The sequence below is a fragment of the Tupaia chinensis genome, unplaced genomic scaffold, assembly GCF_000334495.1.
Source record: "Tupaia chinensis unplaced genomic scaffold, TupChi_1.0 Scaffold000444_1, whole genome shotgun sequence".
In the NCBI taxonomy this organism is placed as follows: Eukaryota; Metazoa; Chordata; class Mammalia; order Scandentia; family Tupaiidae; genus Tupaia; species Tupaia belangeri.
The window spans coordinates 949334-974509 of NW_006159949.1; the positions used below are offsets into that span (position 1 = coordinate 949334).

A 25176-nucleotide genomic window follows, 5' to 3' on the forward strand; every position below is an offset into this window, starting at 1 on the left:
AAAAAAAAAATCTAAGAAACAAAACAAAAGCCCTTAGCAAGAGTTAATTTTTCATTGGTAAACTAATGATGCTGAATGAATTAAAATTAATAAAATATAAAAGTTGTTAGTACTGCTTAAAATAAAATGTTTTGAATCCAAAATATTGAAGAATAGTAATAAAGGTACTATATTAAAGTGATGAATCACCTGTAGGCAGATTTCCAAAATGGAGGAAAGTTGGTCTAACTTTTGATTTAATATTCTATTTTCAGAGACATAATCATGTAACCAGAATTGCTTATAGTTTACTTCTTGTTTTTATAAGAAAAAAGAAAAGCAAAGTTAATTAGTTGTTTCATCAAGAAAATAAAACTTAGTATTTTTATTTATAAAGAAATATACCAGTATCTATCTGATGTTGACTAAAAGACAGAGTAGTCATTAATTATCTTGAAAGCTCTGATTTAAACAAAGTAAATTAAATTGCATTTGCAGAATTACAGAAAATCAGAACTGAAAAAAGGAACCTCTAGGATTATCTGGTCCACCAGTTTTAAAATAATAATTTTAAAAATTCTAGGTTTCTGTGAACAGCCTCAGGTGATCACATGGAGTGATTGTGATAGGTTACTAGCTAAGCATTCTGCTGACATCACAGCAGCCCTGGTTTTTTAGTTTTACATATTCTACTTCTAGATAAACTATGGTCTAAAAAGGGCTTTGCTGGGACCAGCAGGTGTTTAGGGTGCTGGAACACTCCCACGTGGTCAACCATGGTTTGAGTCCTAGACCTGGTGGCTCGCTTTCTCACTTTCCCTCTCTCTCTCTCTGTCTCTCTCTCTCATCAAATTGAAAACAAATGAATGAATAAATGAAATTAAGTAAATATTTTTTTTAAAAAAGGACTTTGCCTTCTAAGTAAATGATGTTTGAGTCAGTTGCCTTTTTGAAAGATCACTGATCTTTCTTCATTTCAAAATCAAGATATATCAAGAAAAGTTTTCAGCCCTTTTAGAACCTAATCCTTTAGTGTTACTCTAGATTCTGTCCACTCTTTCTTTAAATAATCACTTTTTAAAAAGAATTATTTAATTTAATTTATTATTATTATTTTAAAAATTTGACCAGAGAGAGACAGAGAGAGAAACTGAGAAAGCAAGCCACCAGGTCCAGGACTTGAACCACAGTTGGCCACATGGGATTGAAAATGATGCCGAGTTTGATAAAAACTTAAACTTTAAACCTAAGGAAAAATACAGGTTTATATTAAAAGTAAACAGCTATTGTTTATTTTGAAGAATATACCACTTTTCTCAAAATATTTAAATATTTTATCAAGTACAGTTACATTTTTTTTTATTTTTTATTTTTTTGAGAGGTTTTGGTGGGGAGGAAGTTTATATAAGGTGAAAGTGGAAGAATCATTTTCAAGTAGAATTTTCCATCTTATCATCCTATGTTATAAGCTATATAGTACAAGTCAAATTAGTTTTTACCAGACTCATTTGTATTTCAGTTCTTTGATTTCATTGCCATTTTGAGTTACAAACTTTTTGTGGTTCGTCACTTACAAATTAAAAATAAATAAAGAATTCTTTAAAAAATGAAATTTTAAAGGGCAATTTGGCACTTTATTATGTTATAGATAGTAGATCTTTTGCTTGGTAGCCACTTAATCATTTACATTAATTTACAAAGTTGGTAAAATTAAATCTTGTTTACTAGCTTTTACAAGAGGATTTTTTTTTATTTGGAGAGGTTTTTGGTATAGGGCGTGTGCTCACCAGAAAGACAGAGACAGACAGAGAGACAGAAAGCCGATGATTTCTGACTTTCTCCTCCATTCTCCTTTCGGGCTCTTAGACAGGCATGCATATGCGTCCAATGTGAGTTTAAGCCAGTCCAGGACTCAAATCGCGGTCGACTACATGGGAGTCCAGTGATGTAGCCATTACGCCATCTGCTGGTCTCTACAAGAGGATTTTGATGATCTATTTAACCTATTACATTTTTGCTTGTGGTAATAACTGATTAATTTTTAGCTATTTAAAAGTTACCTTTAATTTTACTTTTACCATCTGGAGATATTGTTCCTAGGCAATTTTTATGCTTTTAATGGATTTGTTTATATGGTGGATTGCACAATTGTAGTGAGAATAGAAATTTTGAAAATATTTTTGTATTTTAGAAATGCGATTTGTTTTCTCTACCAGTTCTATTGTGTTGTACTGAGAATATTATTTCTATGTTGAGTTTTTATTCCCAAACAATAGTGACCTAGTTGTATTTTAGTGTTTTCATCACTATCTTGATTACTTTTAGGGTTGGTCAGCCTGATTTTATCTCTCTGGCATTAATCAGTTTGCATGTAAATTTTGGAGTCAACTTGGATTTTAATATTGCATGAAATATTAATGTTTTTATTAAATCTTTACTACTGTCAGGTATATTGAATGTTATGGATAGATTGTTAAATGAAAATTGGAATTAGTCTAATGCCTTGTCTTGAAGTACATGACGAATTAGAGTGGTTTTCCTCTGTAGCAGGGATGATGTTACCATGGTGAGAGCTTCTGTTTCCATGACATTTGCTTGCATATTTTGATAGGTCTTCAGTTGAGGAAGGGTTCTGTCTCCTGGCAGACTGAAAAAGTGTCATCTTTCTTTTCCCAAAATATGTTATTTTTTTATTGAAAAATACAATAATTTCAAGAAATTGTAATAGTGAGGTGCCAAGAAAGAAAATATAACTTATTTATTTTTAGTTTTATTTCCTCTGTTCAACTTTTAGACCACGGCAAAAATATTCTTAGCTTGCTTTGTTTTATAAAAAATAAAAAGAATATACTTTTTAATTTTCTTAATAAGTAAATTATTTGTTTGTTGTTGAATATCGTTGCCAAACAGCCACAGGTGAATAATTTGTAATCAGTCTCAGCTATATATAGATACTGATGTTAATATACAACTAATAACAATTTCTAATGGTGATACAATGGTAACAAAAAAGGACCTGTAAATAAAAATAGAGACTTAACAAAAGTGAAAGAAAGAATCAGTGAATTTCTAGAGGGTAAGAATATAAAGTGTATAACAATTCTTATATAAATGATATATATTAAACACATGAATTAGGGATACGTAGGTCTTTTTTACTGATAATTTATATTAAATGTTGAATCATTTTAACAATAGACTTAGCTTAAATTAGCATTTTTTTAGTTTATATTTGCTTAAATTAGCATTTATTAGTTATTATAAGTTACTAATACATGTAATAATTGTACATGTTTATGGGGATGATATTTCACTGCAGATATGCATTGTAATGATCAAATCAGGGTTACTAACATATCTGTCACCTCAAACATTTGTCATTTTGCCTTCAATTTGTGTGTGTGTAATTTCTGGTTTACATATAATCGTACATTTTTGTGGGTACAGTATAGCTTTTCAAAGCATACATACAGCATATAATGAAATCACATATATAGAACAATTTGCATTTTGAAAAAAATTTTTTTGAGGAGAGATTTTTGCTGGAGAGATTTTCACTGGAGACACACACACACAAACACAGGGAGGGAGGGAGGGAGGGAGGGAGAGAGAGAGAGAGAGAGAGAGACAGACAGACAGACAGACAGACAGACAGAAAGTGAGAAATTACCCTCCAAGAAGATGGCCACTAAGTGATCCCTTCTCCTTCATTCTCCTCTCAGGATTTTGGGCACACGCACACAAGCACCCAGCATTAGTTTAAGCTGCCAGGTCCAGGAGTTGAACCATGGTTGGCCATGTGGGAGTCCAGTGACATAACCATTATACCATCTGCTGGTCCCTGCAATGGTATATCATAAACTTTTATTTATAATAAAATGCAAATTTACTAATATGATCTTACTTCCACCCCACTTTTCACTTATTTTATTTTTTTGCTATAGGGTGTGTGTGCTCGCCAGAGAGAGAGACAGTAAGCGAGAAATCACCCCCCCCCCAGGGGGGATGGCCATGCCGCAATCACTTCTCCTCTATTCTCCTCTCGGGTTCTTGTGCATGCACGCATACATCCCCGGTGTGAGTTTCAACCACCAGGCCTAGGACTTGAACTGTGGTCAACTGTATGGGAGTCCAGCGACATAGCCATTATGCCAACTGCTGGTCCCAGTTTTTTTTTTTTTTTTTTTAAGTTTATTTCTTCTGTGAGGAAGAAAGAGTGGAACAAACACCCTCGCAGAATCTTTTTTCTGTGACCTTCTTGCAGTCCTAGCCATCCTAATCAGGAGATGTTGTCAGTGTGTACAGAGAAGTCTCAGGACACAGTGAATCAGTGACCTTTCCATATGGTCCACTGCATTTTCACTGAGCCATCATCTGACTTTAGTTCAGAAATTTTAACATGTGTTAGAAAATATGTAGACCAAATTCTTTCTCTTATATTTTTCTTTTTTAAAGAGGGATTTTTGTTATAGGGCATGTGCATTCACCAGGGAGTCAGAGAAATAGAAAGCAAGAAATCACCTCCCTGGGAGGGATGACCATGCTGCAGTCCCTTCTCCATTCTCCTCTTGGGATTTTGGGCATGCATGCACATGTACCTGGCTTGAGTTTTAAGCTGCCGGGTCTAGGACTCTTACTGTGGTCAACTACAGGGGAGTTCAGTAATGTAACCATTTCACCATCTGCTGGTCCCTCTGCTGTTTTTAATTTATCTTTCCAGAGTATCTTTCTGCATTTATAATAAAATACAAATTTACTAATATGGTCTTATTTCCACCCCACTTTTCAAAAAACGTAGCACATTCTTTTGCACTTTGCCTTTTTTTTTTTTTTTTTTTGCTATAAAGCGCTTGCATTCGCCAGAAAGATAGAGAGGGACAGAGAAATAGAAAGCGAGAAATCACCCCCAGGGGGGATGGCCACGTTGCAACCCCTTCTGCTCCATTCTCCTCTCATGATCTTGGGCACGCACGCACACGTGCCTGGCATGAGTTTAAGCCACTGGGTCTGGGACTCGAACTGCATTCGACTACATTGGAGTTCAGCGACATAGCCATTATGCTAACTGCTAGTCCCGCACTTTGCTTTTTAAAACTTGCCCAACTATTATTTTTTAGTTTGTGTGTGTGTGTATATATATATATATTTATAATAATAATAATAATTATTATTAGAGAGATTTTTGCTATGGGGTGTATGTACTCACCAGAGTGACAGAGACAGAGACACAGAAAGCAAGAAGTCATGCCCCATGGTATGGTCACGACACAGTCCCCTCTCCTCCATTTTCCTCTTGGGATCTTGGGCACGCACACACATGCACGGCATTTTAAGTCTCTAGGTCTAGGACTCAGACAGCAGTTGACTATGTGGAAGTCCAGCCACATAACCATTATGCCATCTATTGGACCCCTTTTAATGTCTGTTTTGTTGGGTTTTGATTTTAGCATCCAAGGAACATCTTGGAATAATCGTAAGAAGATAGATCTTAGGACCAGCAGATGGTGAAATAGTTAGATCACTGGACTCCCATGTAGCTGACCAATTCAAGGTCTGAACCCAGTGGCTTAAACTCACGCTGGGCATGTGAGAAGGGATTGCGGTGTGGCCATCCCCCCCGGGGGGGTGATTTCTTACTTTCTTTGTGTCTCTCTGGCAAGTGCACACACCCTATAGCCAGAAAAATCTCTCTTAAACAAAACAAAACAAACAAACAAACAAACAAAATGGGCCTTGTAATTGAGATCTCCTGTCTCTTAGGCTTTTAGTAATTCTGGATTGTGGAAGAAAATATTTTTTGTTTTTAAAATTTTGCCAGGTGGTATGTGCATTTGCTGAAGAGAGACAGAGATAGAAGGAAAGTAAGAAAGTATTCCTTATGGGGCATGGTCATGTCGCAGTCCTTTCTCCCCCATTTCTTCATCCTTTTGGGATTTTGCATGCACATGCACTTGGAGTGTTTTTCAAGCTGAGTCTGGGATTGGAACTATGAGTCAACCGTGTGAGATCTAGCTGCCTTAACCACCAGGCCACAGACTGTCCCAGAAAGAGACATTTAAAATTGACATTTTGTCAATTTAGAATAAGGAAATTGATTTTTCCATTTGTTTTAAAGTAAAGTGAAAACTTTAATGGCTCTTTCTACTGGTAGGCCAGTTCCTTAAACTGTTTCCTTTCTGTGTTACTCCCATTCATTCATTTACTATCAAATTAGATGTGCTTCCTTGGAGAAACCTACTCTGGTCAGGTGAGTGTAACTCTCCCATGTTCCAACAACACTCTTGTTGGTTCCAAAGCATATAACATCATATTGATTTTTAGTTATTCTAAAATTTCTGTTTCTTTTACTAAACTATGAGTTCCATGAAGATACAGGCCATGTGGTATTTTTAGTGCTTATACTAATAGATTCTCAAAGGGTGAATATTAAGTGCCTCTGTCTTACATTTATACATACTGAATACCTTAGTTCCTCAGATTAACTATACTTTCTTATACCTTATTACTCTCATTCTTTTTGCCTTTGTAATTCCCAGCTTAAATTTTATGTCTTCTGGGAAGCTTCTCCTGATCCGTTGATCATGTTATATTTTCTATTACATGTGTCATAGCACTCCAAACTTCATTTTCAGCTAAATTACTCCATTTCATTACAATTCTTTTGTCTCCTCTTTGTCTTTTTTTTTTTCCCTATTTAAACTTCTTTAAAACTAGGAAATAAGCTCACACATTAGCCTAAACTACATCTTGTCCCATTTGAAGGGATAAGATGAACAAAATGACACAAAATTAAATCAAGCACAAGAGAAAATGGCGCAGTAAGGAGATATGGTAAGCACCAAATATATGAGGGTGCTGCTAGTGTAATCGAGCATACTGTTTTACAGGAAGGTTTGTTACTTAATTCGGAACAGCGTGTGTACAAGAGGGAGGGAGAAAGCAGCAGCCTCCAGGGGGTTTGATCACACCATGATTCCCTCCTTCCAGTCTCCTCCAGCCTTTTGAATCTTGGGCATTTGCAGTGTATTCAGTATGTTATAGGCTGATCAGGCTAGGGATTTGAGCCGTGGTTGCCAGGTGGGAGGGTCTGTCTGGCCCTGATGATACGAGTTTTTAAATCCCCATTATAATCTTTTAAATTTTTTAAAGAGGTTTTTGCCTTAGGGAGCATGTGCTGGATGAGGAGAGAGAGACACATACAGAGAGTAAGAAGAAAAGTGAGAAACCATCCCCCCCACCAGGGGTGATGGCCATGCTACAATCCTTTTTCTTCCATTCTCCTCCTGGGATTTTGGGAACACATGCACGTGCTCCTGGCATTATTTTCAAGCTACTGATTCCAGGACTTGAACCACACTCAGTCACGTGGGAGTCCAGCAATGTAACTGCTATGCCATCTGCTGGCCCCAAAATCTCCATTATAATTTTATGGGACCACTGATGTATATGTGCCAGTTTTTGACTGAAATGTCATTATGCCATGGCCGTTGCACATTTTCTTTATTCATTCATCTATCAAAAATCATATAGATTGTTTCTATAGCTTGGCTTTTTTTTTTAACAGAGATTTTTGCTATAAAGCACATGTGCTCACCAGAGAGACAGAGAGAAATCACCCCCCAGGGGTATGGCCACACTGCAATGCCTTCTCCTCCATTCTCGTCTCGGGATTTTGGGTATGCATGCACATACACTTGGCGTGAGTTTGAAGCTGAGTCCTCGAGCCTTGGTCGACTACGTCGGAGTCCAGCAACACAACTGTTATGCCATCTGCTGGTCCCAGCTTGACTATTTTGAATAATGCTGTAGTGGACATGGGAGTGTAGATATCTCTTAGTTCTTGTCAGTATCTTAAGATATATACCCAGAAATGAGATTCTTGATCATATGGTTCAATATTTTTTTTTTGAAGGAAATACTGATAATAGCCATCCTAATAGGTACGAAATACTATTTATTGAGGTTTTGATTTGCATTTCCTTTTGGCATGACCATGTCCTATATGGGAGGTGGTTCTCTCTCTGGTGAGTGTGTGTATCCTTGGCAATTAAAAAAAAAAACCAAAAAACTAAGCACTCAAACCAGTGACTGGTGGAAAGAAAAACTCAATAACTACTGGCCATGAGAAATTGTTAGTGTCTTCCTTACTGTGTGTAAAGGGCATAGTAGGGGATAAAATTAGGATAAATAAAGGAAGATATGCAGGTTCAGGGGGAGAATCTTTGGTAAATAGGCTGTTCAGAAGCTTGTATTCTAGTCATACGTCCTCTAACCAGATGTATTCGGGGTCAGTTATATCTGATGAGGTGTGTTGATAATAGGAATATCATAGGTTATCATGATAGCCTGGGCTAAAAGTAATGGAGATAACTTTGATGGAATATGGAAGCGATGGAGATGGCATCAAAAGATAACGTAGAGGGAACCAGCAGTTAGTGTAATGGCTATGTCGCTGGACTCACACGTAGTCGACCGCAGTTCGTGTCCCGGACCCGGTGGCTTAAAACTCACGCCGGGCGCGTGTGCGTGTGTGCCCAAGATCCCGAGAGGAGAATGGAGGAGAAGGGATTGCGGCGTGACCATCCCCCCTGGGGGGTGATTTCTCGCTTTCTGTCTCTACGTCTCTCTCTGTCTGTCTGGCGAGCGCACGTGCCCTACAGTGAAAATCTCTCAAAAAAAAAAAAAAAAGAACAAACAAAAAACAAAAACATAATGTAGAAGTTTTTAACTTGGCTTGCTAGAAGCTTCATGTTGATCAGAATGAGGAGGAACTGCTTTCTTGTTTTAGAATATAATGATTCAGTTTTCAGTTTGAAACTTTAGGCTGCCATGAGGAGACCTGTGCTTGAAAATGAGGTCTAGATCTCTTTGGGAAGAAAAATTAGAACTGAAGATGAAGATCTGGGAGTAAGGTTCATTGTGGATGTATTTGGAGTCTTAGAGGAGTGAATTATGTATAGTAAGTAACATTTAAGAGAAGGTGGAAAATAGATGCTTGAAGAATGTATGTTGTTTAAAATTGATCCCTTTGTTCTTAGGTAGCATCTATAATTTCTTCTGGTTTCTTTTTTAATTAAATGATTGAACAACAACAAATAATAAAACTAATATAAAACAAAACAAACAAACAAACAAACAAAATGGGCCTTGTAATTGAGATCTCCTGTCTCTTAGGCTTTTAGTAATTCTGGATTGTGGAAGAAAATATTTTTTGTTTTTAAAATTTTGCCAGGTGGTATGTGCATTTGCTGAAGAGAGACAGAGATAGAAGGAAAGTAAGAAAGTATTCCTTATGGGGCATGGTCATGTCGCAGTCCTTTCTCCCCCATTTCTTCATCCTTTTGGGATTTTGCATGCACATGCACTTGGAGTGTTTTTCAAGCTGAGTCTGGGATTGGAACTATGAGTCAACCGTGTGAGATCTAGCTGCCTTAACCACCAGGCCACAGACTGTCCCAGAAAGAGACATTTAAAATTGACATTTTGTCAATTTAGAATAAGGAAATTGATTTTTCCATTTGTTTTAAAGTAAAGTGAAAACTTTAATGGCTCTTTCTACTGGTAGGCCAGTTCCTTAAACTGTTTCCTTTCTGTGTTACTCCCATTCATTCATTTACTATCAAATTAGATGTGCTTCCTTGGAGAAACCTACTCTGGTCAGGTGAGTGTAACTCTCCCATGTTCCAACAACACTCTTGTTGGTTCCAAAGCATATAACATCATATTGATTTTTAGTTATTCTAAAATTTCTGTTTCTTTTACTAAACTATGAGTTCCATGAAGATACAGGCCATGTGGTATTTTTAGTGCTTATACTAATAGATTCTCAAAGGGTGAATATTAAGTGCCTCTGTCTTACATTTATACATACTGAATACCTTAGTTCCTCAGATTAACTATACTTTCTTATACCTTATTACTCTCATTCTTTTTGCCTTTGTAATTCCCAGCTTAAATTTTATGTCTTCTGGGAAGCTTCTCCTGATCCGTTGATCATGTTATATTTTCTATTACATGTGTCATAGCACTCCAAACTTCATTTTCAGCTAAATTACTCCATTTCATTACAATTCTTTTGTCTCCTCTTTGTCTTTTTTTTTTCCCTATTTAAACTTCTTTAAAACTAGGAAATAAGCTCACACATTAGCCTAAACTACATCTTGTCCCATTTGAAGGGATAAGATGAACAAAATGACACAAAATTAAATCAAGCACAAGAGAAAATGGCGCAGTAAGGAGATATGGTAAGCACCAAATATATGAGGGTGCTGCTAGTGTAATCGAGCATACTGTTTTACAGGAAGGTTTGTTACTTAATTCGGAACAGCGTGTGTACAAGAGGGAGGGAGAAAGCAGCAGCCTCCAGGGGGTTTGATCACACCATGATTCCCTCCTTCCAGTCTCCTCCAGCCTTTTGAATCTTGGGCATTTGCAGTGTATTCAGTATGTTATAGGCTGATCAGGCTAGGGATTTGAGCCGTGGTTGCCAGGTGGGAGGGTCTGTCTGGCCCTGATGATACGAGTTTTTAAATCCCCATTATAATCTTTTAAATTTTTTAAAGAGGTTTTTGCCTTAGGGAGCATGTGCTGGATGAGGAGAGAGAGACACATACAGAGAGTAAGAAGAAAAGTGAGAAACCATCCCCCCCACCAGGGGTGATGGCCATGCTACAATCCTTTTTCTTCCATTCTCCTCCTGGGATTTTGGGAACACATGCACGTGCTCCTGGCATTATTTTCAAGCTACTGATTCCAGGACTTGAACCACACTCAGTCACGTGGGAGTCCAGCAATGTAACTGCTATGCCATCTGCTGGCCCCAAAATCTCCATTATAATTTTATGGGACCACTGATGTATATGTGCCAGTTTTTGACTGAAATGTCATTATGCCATGGCCGTTGCACATTTTCTTTATTCATTCATCTATCAAAAATCATATAGATTGTTTCTATAGCTTGGCTTTTTTTTTTTAACAGAGATTTTTGCTATAAAGCACATGTGCTCACCAGAGAGACAGAGAGAAATCACCCCCCAGGGGTATGGCCACACTGCAATGCCTTCTCCTCCATTCTCGTCTCGGGATTTTGGGTATGCATGCACATACACTTGGCGTGAGTTTGAAGCTGAGTCCTCGAGCCTTGGTCGACTACGTCGGAGTCCAGCAACACAACTGTTATGCCATCTGCTGGTCCCAGCTTGACTATTTTGAATAATGCTGTAGTGGACATGGGAGTGTAGATATCTCTTAGTTCTTGTCAGTATCTTAAGATATATACCCAGAAATGAGATTCTTGATCATATGGTTCAATATTTTTTTTTTTGAAGGAAATACTGATAATAGCCATCCTAATAGGTACGAAATACTATTTATTGAGGTTTTGATTTGCATTTCCTTTTGGCATGACCATGTCCTATATGGGAGGTGGTTCTCTCTCTGGTGAGTGTGTGTATCCTTGGCAATTAAAAAAAAAAACCAAAAAACTAAGCACTCAAACCAGTGACTGGTGGAAAGAAAAACTCAATAACTACTGGCCATGAGAAATTGTTAGTGTCTTCCTTACTGTGTGTAAAGGGCATAGTAGGGGATAAAATTAGGATAAATAAAGGAAGATATGCAGGTTCAGGGGGAGAATCTTTGGTAAATAGGCTGTTCAGAAGCTTGTATTCTAGTCATACGTCCTCTAACCAGATGTATTCGGGGTCAGTTATATCTGATGAGGTGTGTTGATAATAGGAATATCATAGGTTATCATGATAGCCTGGGCTAAAAGTAATGGAGATAACTTTGATGGAATATGGAAGCGATGGAGATGGCATCAAAAGATAATGTAGAGGGAACCAGCAGTTAGTGTAATGGCTATGTCGCTGGACTCACACGTAGTCGACCGCAGTTCGTGTCCCGGACCCGGTGGCTTAAAACTCACGCCGGGCGCGTGTGCGTGTGTGCCCAAGATCCCGAGAGGAGAATGGAGGAGAAGGGATTGCGGCGTGACCATCCCCCCTGGGGGGTGATTTCTCGCTTTCTGTCTCTACGTCTCTCTCTGTCTGTCTGGCGAGCGCACGTGCCCTACAGTGAAAATCTCTCAAAAAAAAAAAAAAAGAACAAACAAAAAACAAAAACATAATGTAGAAGTTTTTAACTTGGCTTGCTAGAAGCTTCATGTTGATCAGAATGAGGAGGAACTGCTTTCTTGTTTTAGAATATAATGATTCAGTTTTCAGTTTGAACCTTTAGGCTGCCATGAGGAGACCTGTGCTTGAAAATGAGGTCTAGATCTCTTTGGGAAGAAAAATTAGAACTGAAGATGAAGATCTGGGAGTAAGGTTCATTGTGGATGTATTTGGAGTCTTAGAGGAGTGAATTATGTATAGTAAGTAACATTTAAGAGAAGGTGGAAAATAGATGCTTGAAGAATGTATGTTGTTTAAAATTGATCCCTTTGTTCTTAGGTAGCATCTATAATTTCTTCTGGTTTCTTTTTTAATTAAATGATTGAACAACAACAAATAATAAAACTAATATTATAGTGAGAATAGCAATTTTTTTAGCTTCAAGTGTGATCCTTTAGTGAGGACAGCAATTTTTTTAGCTTCAAGTGTGATCCTTGTGAAGAAGCTGTTATGTCTCAGGTTTAAGTGTAGGGTTTGGATATAATATTTGATCATTTTCATAGAAAGACATAAAATACATCAGGACTTTGCAATGACTCAATATTATTCTGATAGCATGACTACTTACATTTTAGATATCTCTGTACAGATCTGTTTTAGACACGCAATATGCTTATGACATTTTTACAAAGCAGATAAAACCTATACTTTGTTTGAACTTGGGTAAAATCATTGAGTTAGATACAAAGAGGAACTAACTATCTTGCCCCCTTTGTCATTTGCTTGTAGCTTCTCATACATCAGAATTTTTCAACCTTGGCATAGTTGATATTTTGGGCTAGACAGTTCTTTGTGTGTTATAGAATGTTTAGTAGCTTTCCGAGATCTACCACTAGATGGCAGTAGCACCTCCTACTCTCCCAATGTTCAACCAAAAATGTCTCTGGGCATTGCCAAACATCCTGTGGGGCAAAATCCCCTCTAGTGAGAACCATTGCCTTGCACAACAAGTGTTGTATCACTTATTTCTCCAGTTAGTCTTCTTTCTACTTTAGTTTTGGAAACTCATGGCTATTTTGTTCTGTTCTCATTTGATAAACAATTTCTTAAACATCTTTGTTGCCTGACATTTAAATTCATTGCACTTTTTTTCCCCCTGTAAGATGGTGATAGATGTCTTGGTTATATTGGTTATTGCTTTCAGATAGTTTTTGCTTTTGACAGCTCACTTGGTAAACTCAAATTTATTTCTGTAGAACTAAGATTTCTCTATCAGTTAAATATAGCTTTAATATTTATTTTAATCTAGATACATGCTGATAAATTTAGCGAAATTAAAATGCCTTACTCCTTAATTATACATTAGAACATGTAGCTTGAAAGGATGTTTTTGTATCCTTGTTTATAATTCAGCAAGATTCTATATTTCAAGTTTGATAAATCATTAATATTTACTTTTGAAAGGGTTCAGTCTCTGTATTTTATAATATTTTGCCCTTATTTTAAGGAATTATTAAAAATGATTGATTATTGAATTTTGAATTATTTGATTATTGAATATTGCCAATTTTCCTTATCTCATAATTAAAAAAACTCTATTAAAAATGAATTTAAATATACCTGAGACAAATATTTTATATATTTAAAAATTCTATAGTCTTAATTTTTTGTACTTTTTATTATTTCTATTTTTTATGAAGTATTTATTGAGAATTTTACTGTATGTTTTATAGGCATGAAATTGATATGCTTTTTGCTGAAGTTAGCTTTACTTTCTAATAGGTATTTCAGTTCATTTTACTCATGGAATCTATGTCATTGCTGACTCTACATTCAATAATTCGAAACTATATATTTTAAAAATACTATTTTCTAAAATTTTTTAGCAAGTGTTTTATTAATTTTTATAAAGGTACTTTGAAATTCCTGGTAGTACAGTCTAGTATTTCAAATTAATATAAGTAATTTGAGGTACAGTGCGATAAGGAGTGCCTTTTAAATTTCTGAATTGTTGCTCTGTAAAAACAAAAGAGTTAGGGGCCGGCAGGTGATATGTTGGTTAAAGGTGTAAGACTCCCACATGGCTGACCACAGTTCGAGTCCTGGACTGGCGGCTTGCTTTCTCACTTTCTTTCTCTCTCTTGCTGGCCTAATAAATTAAATAAACAAAGCTAAATTAAAAAAAAAAAATTCTTTAAAAAGCCCGAGAAGAGTTAGTATATATTGTTTTCTCAATTGACACAATTGAGTGTTGATTTCCAGAGAGGATTATGTAAGTTAGATAGTTAATAGTTATTATAAAATAAAACAATACTTAAAACATCTTTTAAAATTTGTCACTAATATCTTGTACCTGTTACAAGATATTTTAAAACTGTATAATTTTAAACTTTCCTAAAATGAAATAGCTTAAATTGATGTTGATTTCTAAGTGATCTCTTACTCATAGATACTTATATAAATAAATAAATAAGTAATGGAAATAAATGATTTGTCTGTAAGAATGAAATTTTCTTTGATAGAAGTTGTGAATGGAGTGGTTGGGATGGGCATAACTACATAGGCTCACTATTCCTTTTTTAGTCCATTCTCTCTCACTGACATTCTTTTTGACCCTTATTCTTTTTGATCCCTCCCTTCTATAGTGAATAACTCTTATTAAGAGGTCTATGATAGTTCTTTTTTTTTGGAGAGGTTTTTGCTATAGGGCATGTGTGCTCACCAGAAAGACAGAGAGAGACAGAGAGACAGCAAGAAATCACCCCCCAGGGGGAATGGCCACGCTGCAATCCCTTCTCCTCCATTCTCCTCTCGGGATCTTGGGCATGCACGCACTCACGCCTGGCATGAGTTTAAGCCGTCGGGTCCAGGACTTGAACCGCGGTCGACTACATGGGAGTCCAGTGACATAGCCATTACGCTAACTGCTGGTCCCAAGAGGTCTATGATATTTCTTTCAAATGTATGTTTTCCTCCCTAGATAATTATTTATTTAATTCCATTTGTTGTTGTTGTTGTTGTTATTATTAATATTATTTAAATTTGACCAGACTGATACAGAGAGAGAGAGAGGGAAAGTGAGAAAGCAAGCCACCAGGTCCAAGACTCAAACTACGGTCAGCCATGTGGGAATGCAGTGCCTTTAATTACCACACCATCTGCCTGCCCCTCAAATATACTCTGTTAGGAAAACAATTAAATTAAATTTCATCAGAATCTGTTCATTAATGGGTTGACAACTGGAACATTTTACTGTTTCAATACTTCTGAAAAATACAAAACAAGTCTAAACATATTTATTTGTGATCATCCTGAAGTATATCTGTTACCTAAATTAATCACTCAGGACAAATACAGATGTAAAAATTTTTATTGAAATAAATATTTATTTGTTGGGGACCAGCAGTTAGCGTAATGGCTATGTTGCTGGATTCCCACGTAGTCAACCATGGTTCGTGCCCTGACCCGGTGGGTTAAAACTCAGGCCGGGCGTGTGTGCATGTGGGCCCAAGATCCTGAGAGGAGAATGGAGAAGAGATTGCGGCGTGGCCATCCCCCCTGGGGGGTGATTTCTCGCTTTCTGTCTCTCTGTCTCTGTCTGGCGAGCGCACGTACCCTATAGCTAAAACCTCTAAAAATGAAAAATGTGTATTGTTAAAATACAAGACTGGGGATGGATATCTTACAAGTTCTACAGGTAGAAGGGGTTTCCTATCAATTTCAGTGTTTTGTCTTTCCAAGCAAAATTTAAGTTGTCATCGTATGAACTTCTCTTTGAAATACTGGGCTTTTGGAAAAGTTACGATGCATTTTTGCATAGCACAACACGTCATGACTTTCTCAACAACCTAATAAGTGATCCTGTGACTAGAGATTTTGCAGTTTTTCTCAAATTTATAAAAATATTTTAGAATGCAATATGGCTTCCATATTAAAAAAACTTTGATGAGTATACTTAGTAGTTTTTCCTTCTTAAATATCTTTCTCATAATATCCTGTTCTCTGTTTCCTTCACTGAATTAGCATACTTGCCTCTCCTTTAGTATATCCTGTGCCTTTCTTTTATATGTGTTTCTGTTTATATTTAATTCGTGTTGCAAAATCACTTGAGTTACTATTGTTCATCCTTCATTGTTTCTGATGAGAGGACCCATGTTAGCCTGATGGGATATCCTTTGAAAGTAACTTGACATTTCTCTCTCGCCAATTTATCCTGTTTCTGTCTGTGGTTTTGGTCAATCTTGTTAGGATGTGCCTTGGAGGAGAGCTTCTTGGGTTGATTCTATGTGGAGTCCTTTGTATTTCTCGTGTCTGGATATTTGAATGCCTGTCTAGGTTTGGAAAGTTTCCTTCGAGGATTTCATGGAATAGATTATCAATACTCTTATTAGTTTCTTCACCTTCTGGGATACCTATTATCCGGATATTTGCATGTCTAATGGTAGCTAGTATTACTCATATGTTATTCTCATTTTCTGGGTTTCTTTTCTCAGTCTTTTTGGTGAATTTTTCTAGGTCAGAGGTTCTATCTTCTACATCTGAGATTCGATCTCCTGCATAATCTAATCTGCTTTTAATACTTTCAAGAGGCTTTGACTTTTTGTTTTGTAACCTTCATCTCTAACTGTTTTATGGTGTGTATTTTCTTTTTTTATGGTGTGTATTTTCTCTTTTCAATCATGCAAGAACTTCCTCACCTCCTGGAACTTACCTCTTTTCTTCTGTATCTTCTGGAATTTGTTTTCTCTCTTCTCTTGCTTCTCTGTTAGCTTTGTCAGTATGAATATTTAAAATTCTTTACCTGACATTTCTATCACTTCCACTGTCTGTGGATGATGAAAGACGGTTCTTTTCCCTTGGGGGAAAGATATTTCCTTGGTTTCTCATATTTCTTGTGCCTCTGTGGTTGTTTCTGGTCATCTGATAGATTAAATGTTTCTTCCTACTTTCTTTGAGTTAATTGTGAGTGTTAGAGGTATGTGGGAAGTGACGACCTGCAATATCTCTGCAGATGTTTCCCTGATCCTCACCAAGCAACCTGCACTTCTGTTGATGGAGCTGGATATTGAAAAGTCTTTCCAGTTTCGGAAGGATAGGTGCACCTGGGCTGAGATGCAGGGATTCAACCAAGAGTTCAGAGGTGTGTGGGAGTAGATGAGCCACACTTCCTACAGCTCTGTATATTCTCTGGTGGTATAGTCACGTTTGGCTAATTTATTGAAGATTTCTGCAACTGTAAGCTCATATGCTTCACTTTACTGTGAGATACTTCTTTGCCAGTTTCTCCTCTACTACTGTGTTTTGCAATGTGGTATCCACAGAAAGATTTGAATTCAGATTGATCAAGATGAGTTTCTCCCTTTCTGTAACAGTTAGTTCAGTTGGTGTTGAGGTTTTTTATGACCCTAAAAGTATTCAGATGTTTTGCTGCTATGCACTTAGTCCTGTCTAGACAATCAATGTTTGGAAGCTTGCTTCATTAGGTATTGGGCTGGAAGATGAGGTTTAGAGCAAAGGCTTTTGCAGTTCAAGGAACAGGGCTGGATCTACCTCAGATGCACATGGATTCTTGCTTCACTAGGTGTTGTTTACCCACCAGTTATGAAAACATGTTCACACAGATATTCAGGAACCATCACTCAAGACAGCCAAAACCTGTAAGCAACCCAAGTTATCCATCAACTTGGAAATGCATAAGTGATAATGTGATTGATTCTACATGATCAGTAGAATGTGGTATATGCACATCAATAGAATATACACAACAGTAGAATCCTACTAAGTAATAAAAGGGAACTACTAATAGGTGTACCAGGGAAGATTGATCTCAAAAACCTTATGTTAGCTATTTCTTATATGTTCTAGAAAAAATATAATGGTAGCTAAAGAAAGCAGATTACTGTTGACAGAGAGTGAGGAGACAGAATGGATTGCAAATATTAGAAAGAAACTTTTCGAATCTTTGAAATGTTCCATATTATGATTTCAGTGGTGGCACATGACTGAATTTGTTAATTTTCTTCATTGTGAATTACCACTCAATAAAGGTAAACAAGAAAAAAATACTTCCGTTTTTATAGTTCACTAGGGCACGTGCACTTGTCAGAGAGAGAGAAAGAGAAAGTAAGACATCACCCCCATGAGGAGAATACCACACTGCAGTCCCTTCTCTTCCATTCTCTTCTCAGGACTCAGCACATGTGCACTTGTGGCAGTCATAATTTTCAAGTCACCAGATTTGAGACTTGAACCTCTCAGTTTGGCCTTGTGGGATCCAACCCCTTAACCTCCATACCACCTGCTAGCCCAGAAAAAACAGTTTTTAAACAAAATTACCAAGTTTCTTTTTTTCATTCATAAAAAGATTGGGTAGAATAATTGGGTTTTATTCTTTTTCTGGACTTTAACAAACAAGGATTTGTATGTTTTTGGTAGGAAAAGGAGAAAGGCCATTAATAAGACAGTAGATAGCTAGGCTCATTTGTTGGTTGAAGATAACAAAAGTTATGTTCAGAAAAGAAGTAATAATTTTTCTTTATAAAAAATATGGGACCAGCAGATGGTGTAGCAGTTACATTGGTGGACTCTCACATGGCTGACCACGATCTGAGTACTGGACCTGGTGGCTTGAAACTCACACTGTACACATGTTCATGCATGCCCAAGATCCTGGGAGGAGAAGGGATTGTGAAGTGGTCTTCCCACTTTCCCTCTTGGTGTTTCTGTGTCACTTTTTGTCTTTAGCAAGTGCAAGCACCCTAAAGCCCCCCAAAAAGAAGTCATATTATGTTTAATAAATTGAATGTTGAACACTTTAGGTTCTTACTAACTATTATCATAATTTTAATTCCCTTTAGAAATATAAACCTGGTCGTTGTGATGATATCTTGAAATGGAAGCCTCCCAGTCTGAATTCTGTGGATTTTCGCCTCAAGATAACAAGAATGGGAGGAGAAGGGTAAGTGTACACTTTTGTTCTTCCACAGTTTTTACATGAAATAATATTTGTATAAAACTTTTATATATACCTTATAATACTTGCAGAAAAGAAAATATTTTATAATATACTTGTTACATATATACATATCTATCTCATTTTCACAGATTACTTTTTTGACTTTTAAAAGCTAACATTTTGTGGCATCCTTTAAGCTCTGCTAATTTTAGCTTTAAAACCCTATTTTAAAAGAATGTAAGCATTAATAATATGAAATAATGAGTTGTTAAATTATAAAAGTAAAAAGAGATTTTATTTAAAAATAATCCTGTGAAATGAATCATAAATGTAAGATATATATGAGGGGGCTTCAAACATTTCATGGAAGAATATACATAAAGTATAAGTTTATTTTAACCTAAAACGTTTTCGAAATCAATACATGAATTTTTTTATAATATGAATTTTCCATGAACTTTTTGAAAAGCTGTTTTGCTGTTATAGATAAATATTATACACAACAGTAGAATCCTACTAAGTAATAAAAGGGAACTACTAATAGGTGTACCAGGGAAGATTGATCTCAAAAACCTTATGTTAGCTATTTCTTATATGTTCTAGAAAAAATATAATGGTAGCTAAAGAAAGCAGATTACTGTTGACAGAGAGTGAGGAGACAGAATGGATTGCAAATATTAGAAAGAAACTTTTCGAATCTTTGAAATGTTCCATATTATGATTTCAGTGGTGGCACATGACTGAATTTGTCTGTTAATTTTCTTCATTGTGAATTACCACTCAATAAAGGTAAACAAGAAAAAAATACTTCCGTTTTTATAGTTCACTAGGGCACGTGCACTTGTCAGAGAGAGAGAAAGAGAAAGTAAGACATCACCCCCATGAGGAGAATACCACACTGCAGTCCCTTCTCTTCCATTCTCTTCTCAGGACTCAGCACATGTGCACTTGTGGCAGTCATAATTTTCAAGTCACCAGATTTGAGACTTGAACCTCTCAGTTTGGCCTTGTGGGATACAACCCCTTAACCTCCATACCACCTGCTAGCCCAGAAAAAACAGTTTTTAAACAAAATTACCAAGTTTCTTTTTTTCATTCATAAAAAGATTGGGTAGAATAATTGGGTTTTATTCTTTTTCTGGACTTTAACAAACAAGGATTTGTATGTTTTTGGTAGGAAAAGGAGAAAGGCCATTAATAAGACAGTAGATAGCTAGGCTCATTTGTTGGTTGAAGATAACAAAAGTTATGTTCAGAAAAGAAGTAATAATTTTTCTTTATAAAAAATATGGGACCAGCAGATGGTGTAGCAGTTACATTGGTGGACTCTCACATGGCTGACCACGATCTGAGTACTGGACCTGGTGGCTTGAAACTCACACTGTACACATGTTCATGCATGCCCAAGATCCTGGGAGGAGAAGGGATTGTGAAGTGGTCTTCCCACTTTCCCTCTTGGTGTTTCTGTGTCACTTTTTGTCTTTAGCAAGTGCAAGCACCCTAAAGCCCCCCAAAAAGAAGTCATATTATGTTTAATAAATTGAATGTTGAACACTTTAGGTTCTTACTAACTATTATCATAATTTTAATTCCCTTTAGAAATATAAACCTGGTCGTTGTGATGATATCTTGAAATGGAAGCCTCCCAGTCTGAATTCTGTGGATTTTCGCCTCAAGATAACAAGAATGGGAGGAGAAGGGTAAGTGTACACTTTTGTTCTTCCACAGTTTTTACATGAAATAATATTTGTATAAAACTTTTATATATACCTTATAATACTTGCAGAAAAGAAAATATTTTATAATATACTTGTTACATATATACATATCTATCTCATTTTCACAGATTACTTTTTTGACTTTTAAAAGCTAACATTTTGTGGCATCCTTTAAGCTCTGCTAATTTTAGCTTTAAAACCCTATTTTAAAAGAATGTAAGCATTAATAATATGAAATAATGAGTTGTTAAATTATAAAAGTAAAAAGAGATTTTATTTAAAAATAATCCTGTGAAATGAATCATAAATGTAAGATATATATGAGGGGGCTTCAAAAATTTCATGGAAGAATATACATAAAGTATAAGTTTATTTTAACCTAAAACGTTTTCGAAATCAATACATGAATTTTTTTATAATATGAATTTTCCATGAACTTTTTGAAAAGCTGTTTTGCTGTTATAGATAAATATATACATTTTTTTTTTTACTTTGAAGGAAAGTAACTCCATGTTAGTATTGCATATCGAAATATTTATCCATACTTTATTGGGAAACTTTTTTGTTTTGGTTACAGAGCATGTATGTGTATTTGCCAGGGAGAGAAGGAGAGAAAGGGAAAGTGAGAAGGATGCCCTCAGGGGGCATGGCCATGCTGTAGTCCATCCTCCTCTTAGGATTTTGGGAACATACACACAAGTACCTAGCACGTTTCTCAAGCTGCCAGGTCTGGGACAGGAACCATGTGGTAGGCCATATAGGATTCAGCTGCCTTAACTGCCACATCATTGTCATATATATATAGATAGATAGATAGACAGATAGACAGACAGATAGATAGAGTTTTATAAGGAAGTTGTATCCCATAAATTTTTAATGCAAGTTATCTAAGTAAATGAATTTTGATAAAATACGAATCACAACAAGGAGATTGTAAAAAGAAAGTAAATAAGATAATGCTAGCAAAGAGATTTAAGTTTACCAGTACTTGTTCTGAGATTCTTTTTACTTGAGAACGGTAAAACAGATTTTTTTTGGTAGCTAATAGAATAGATAATATGTTAACAGTTATAGCTGTACAGAATCTATAACATTAAAACTAATCTTTTAAGAGACTCTGTATCAAAGAAAGGATATTGTGAAATAGGGTATGTCCTAAGTAAAATGGAGTTTAACAAGGTAAGTGGATTTTAATTTAAAAAAAAAAGAGAGAGACTATTTTACATCCTTAAATGTTTGTGAATTAATTTGCCATTGGAACTTAATGACAAAATATTGTTAGGGCAGTTATCTGGAGTCCCCAAAAAGGCATTTAGCTCTGTATTGGTCTGACTTTAATACAAGAATAGATACTTTTAGACTATTTATAAGAATGGATGAAATACACACATGTGTGAGTGATTTTTTTTTTATCAGTTTCCAAAAATATTTCGTTCTTCTAAATGTTGGATAAATATTGATACATAGTAAATCTAAAGTTATTGTTTTTAATCATGGTGTCTAGAGTTAGATATTCTGGGTTGCCAGTTCACTATGGGACCAATACCTCAATAATACAAGCTGGTTGTAGGCTTTATATATTCTTTTGGAAGTGCTTTATAAAGGACAACCCCACTTTTAAAACAATAGTGGCTGAGGAATTCTAATTCTGAAGCCTGGGCCACCTTTTTTCCTGTTTTATAAATACACAGGTGAAAATGATTCTCTTGAAAGTAAGACTTCAGGATGAAGTAAATGTTTTAAATTGCCTTACTACTAAATCTTTTACTTTTCCTGATCCTGTATTTATAATATTTGGTTAAGAAATATAATCATTTGTGTGTTTTTCTTGATTGTCTTATGAGTTTTAAAAGATTATTTTTACCTTTTAGAGATCATGATTTGTAGCATCAATAAAATCTGTATGAGGCCAAAGGTAGAATGCACATTTCTCTAAGTAGCAAATAGTCATATTAAACTTCTTCTAAATATAGCAAAATGTAATTTGGTTTAGTAGTTTGTCATCTTGGTTTTTCTTTTGTCTTTATATGTTTTAAATCTATTTTGACTTTATACATTTGTTCAATTTATGTCTTTTTTAAAAAATTGAATTTTGATTGTATCTTTAAAAGACATCACAATGTTACAGTTTAAGGTGATTTTGGAATAGGAACATGCAAGTTACATCAGTGTCAGTATATTATTTATATATTATTTATGTAACATGAGTGTCCGTTTTTAAAAATGGTTTTTTAATATGAAACATAATTGAAAACTATTTCATGAAACATGTATTATTCAGTTAATCAGAGTAATAGCTTTTTCATGTAAAGAATATTGTGCACTATCGCAGTTTTTATTAAATAAATGAGTTTATACATAATGCTTAAGAGCAGCTCAGTATGTTAGAAAGCATTATAACTTACATACCTTGAAAAGAGAAGAGTAGTTATGTCTAAATTTATAAGAATCATAGCATGTACCAGCAGAGTGGAGCTAAGATATTAAAATGTCAGGAGATAAACTCACTTCTTTTCTTGATTACACTTAAAAATATTTCTACAAAGCTTGAAATGGAATGGAATGTTTTGAAAGGTATAATGTGAATACCAATCTTTGAAAATGTCTGCAGTGAATTTTTTTTTTTTTTTTTAGAGATTTTTGCTGTAGGGTGTGTATGCTTGCTGGAGAGACAGAATGAAAGAGAGAGACAGAAAGCAAAAAATTACCCCCTAGGGAGAATGGCCACACCATAATCCCTTCTCCTCCATTATCCACTTGAGATTTGGGGCTTACATGCATACATTGCTGGCATGAGTTTCAAGTTGCTGGGTCCCTGACTTGAACTGTGGTCAGCCTCATGGGAGTCCAATGCCTTAACCACAATGCTACCTGCTGGCCCTAGTGATTTTTTTTTTTTTTTGGAATGAGTCTCAGTCTTTCTTCATATGGGTTTGAATTTTACTCAGCTGCTAAAGTAATAATACAGATTTCTTTTAGTTTGAAATGTAATGCAGATAGAAAAATCTATTCTATTGAATGCTGTGTTGATGGCAATTAAAATTTCAAATTTGTTTCTATCACTCCTTATATAATTTCTGAAAATTTGAGGTATATTAGCATTGATTTACCATTACCTAAAATGACTTTTGCATGTCTTAGCAGTTTATATTGTGGTATATTTTATAGATGTATAATATAATTTTTTTTCACCCAAGAGCTATTCATTGTTTCAAAAATACTGTGGCTTTCTATTAATTAATCTGCAGTTGAAACCATGGTCATTCTTAGAAGGTGGAATTACAAAGATAGTCTGTACTCTAGAAATTACAGCCTATTGAGCATCATGTCAGTGACTTATTCTGAGCCATATAAATCTAATATTTATATAGCATAGTAGTTAGAATGCAGTTTCTAAAACTAGACTGCTTGATCTCTTTATCAGCTGTGTGACTTTGAGTACATTATTTTTTTCTGTGCCTCAGGTTCTTCATCAGTATAAGAATTAGTCTCAAAAAACTTTTATGAGGGTTAAATGAGCTAATGTATATGAAATATTAGAAAAGAACCTGGCACATGGTAAGCATTTAAATGTTAGCTATTATTTTGTTTTAATTAATATAGATTTAAAAGTTCATATTCCCTTCTTGCTGCTCCTAACAGTTCTTCCTGTTACTTACTACACCATTAAGTCAAACTTTCTTTTTTTTTTTTTTTTTGGAGAGATTTTCACTGTAGGGCGCGTGCGCTCGCCAGACAGACAGAGAGAGACATAGAGACAGAAAGCAAGAAATCACCCCCCAGGGGGGATGGTCACGCCGCAATCCCTTCTCCTCCATTCTCCTCTCGGGATCTTGGGCACGCACGCACACGCGCCCGGCGTGAGTTTTAAGCCACCGGGTCCGGGACACGAACCACGGTCGACTACGTGGGAGTCCAGCGACATAGCCATTACGCTAACTGCTGGTTCCCTAAGTCAAACTTTCTATGTGCATAATTCCCTGTTTGGTTTCAGTCTCTGTTACAACAGTTTTTCTCTTTAAAAATGCATATGCCTTTAACTTGTTTGTGTAATTAATCATAAACTGTTAATCACCTGGAGAGCAAACACACAACAAATTCCCATAACTCTGTGGAGTTTTTTTTTTTTCATAGCAACTTTCTTAAAGTAATGTTGGCAATCATATAGCAGTTAAGAATGTGAGTTATTGACCAAGACTGACTAGATCCACATTTCAGTTCTACTTAATTCTGTTGTCTTGTTATTTTATCTGTCTAAAATTCGTCATCTGTAAAATATTCACAAGAATAGTACTTATGTTATAGACTGTTGTGAAGATTTATTTATAGTCAATATTTAATTGCATGTCTGAACAAAGTAAATATGGGTTCTGCCCTTATAGACTTTAACAAGCTAGTAGGCTAAAATACA

The 25176-nt window shown here is 35.6% G+C and overlaps 1 protein-coding gene across 1 annotated transcript in view; it reads left to right on the forward strand.

Moving 5' to 3' along the window:
* RNGTT (RNA guanylyltransferase and 5'-phosphatase) overlaps window positions 1–25176 on the forward strand; it is a 320988-nt gene that overhangs the window by 165081 nt on the left and 130731 nt on the right. Inside the window, exon 13 of the mRNA XM_006155307.3 lies at window positions 18950–19050. Within this exon, the coding sequence (XP_006155369.1) occupies window positions 18950–19050 (101 nt within the window). The remainder of the gene's footprint in view (window positions 1–18949; window positions 19051–25176) is intronic.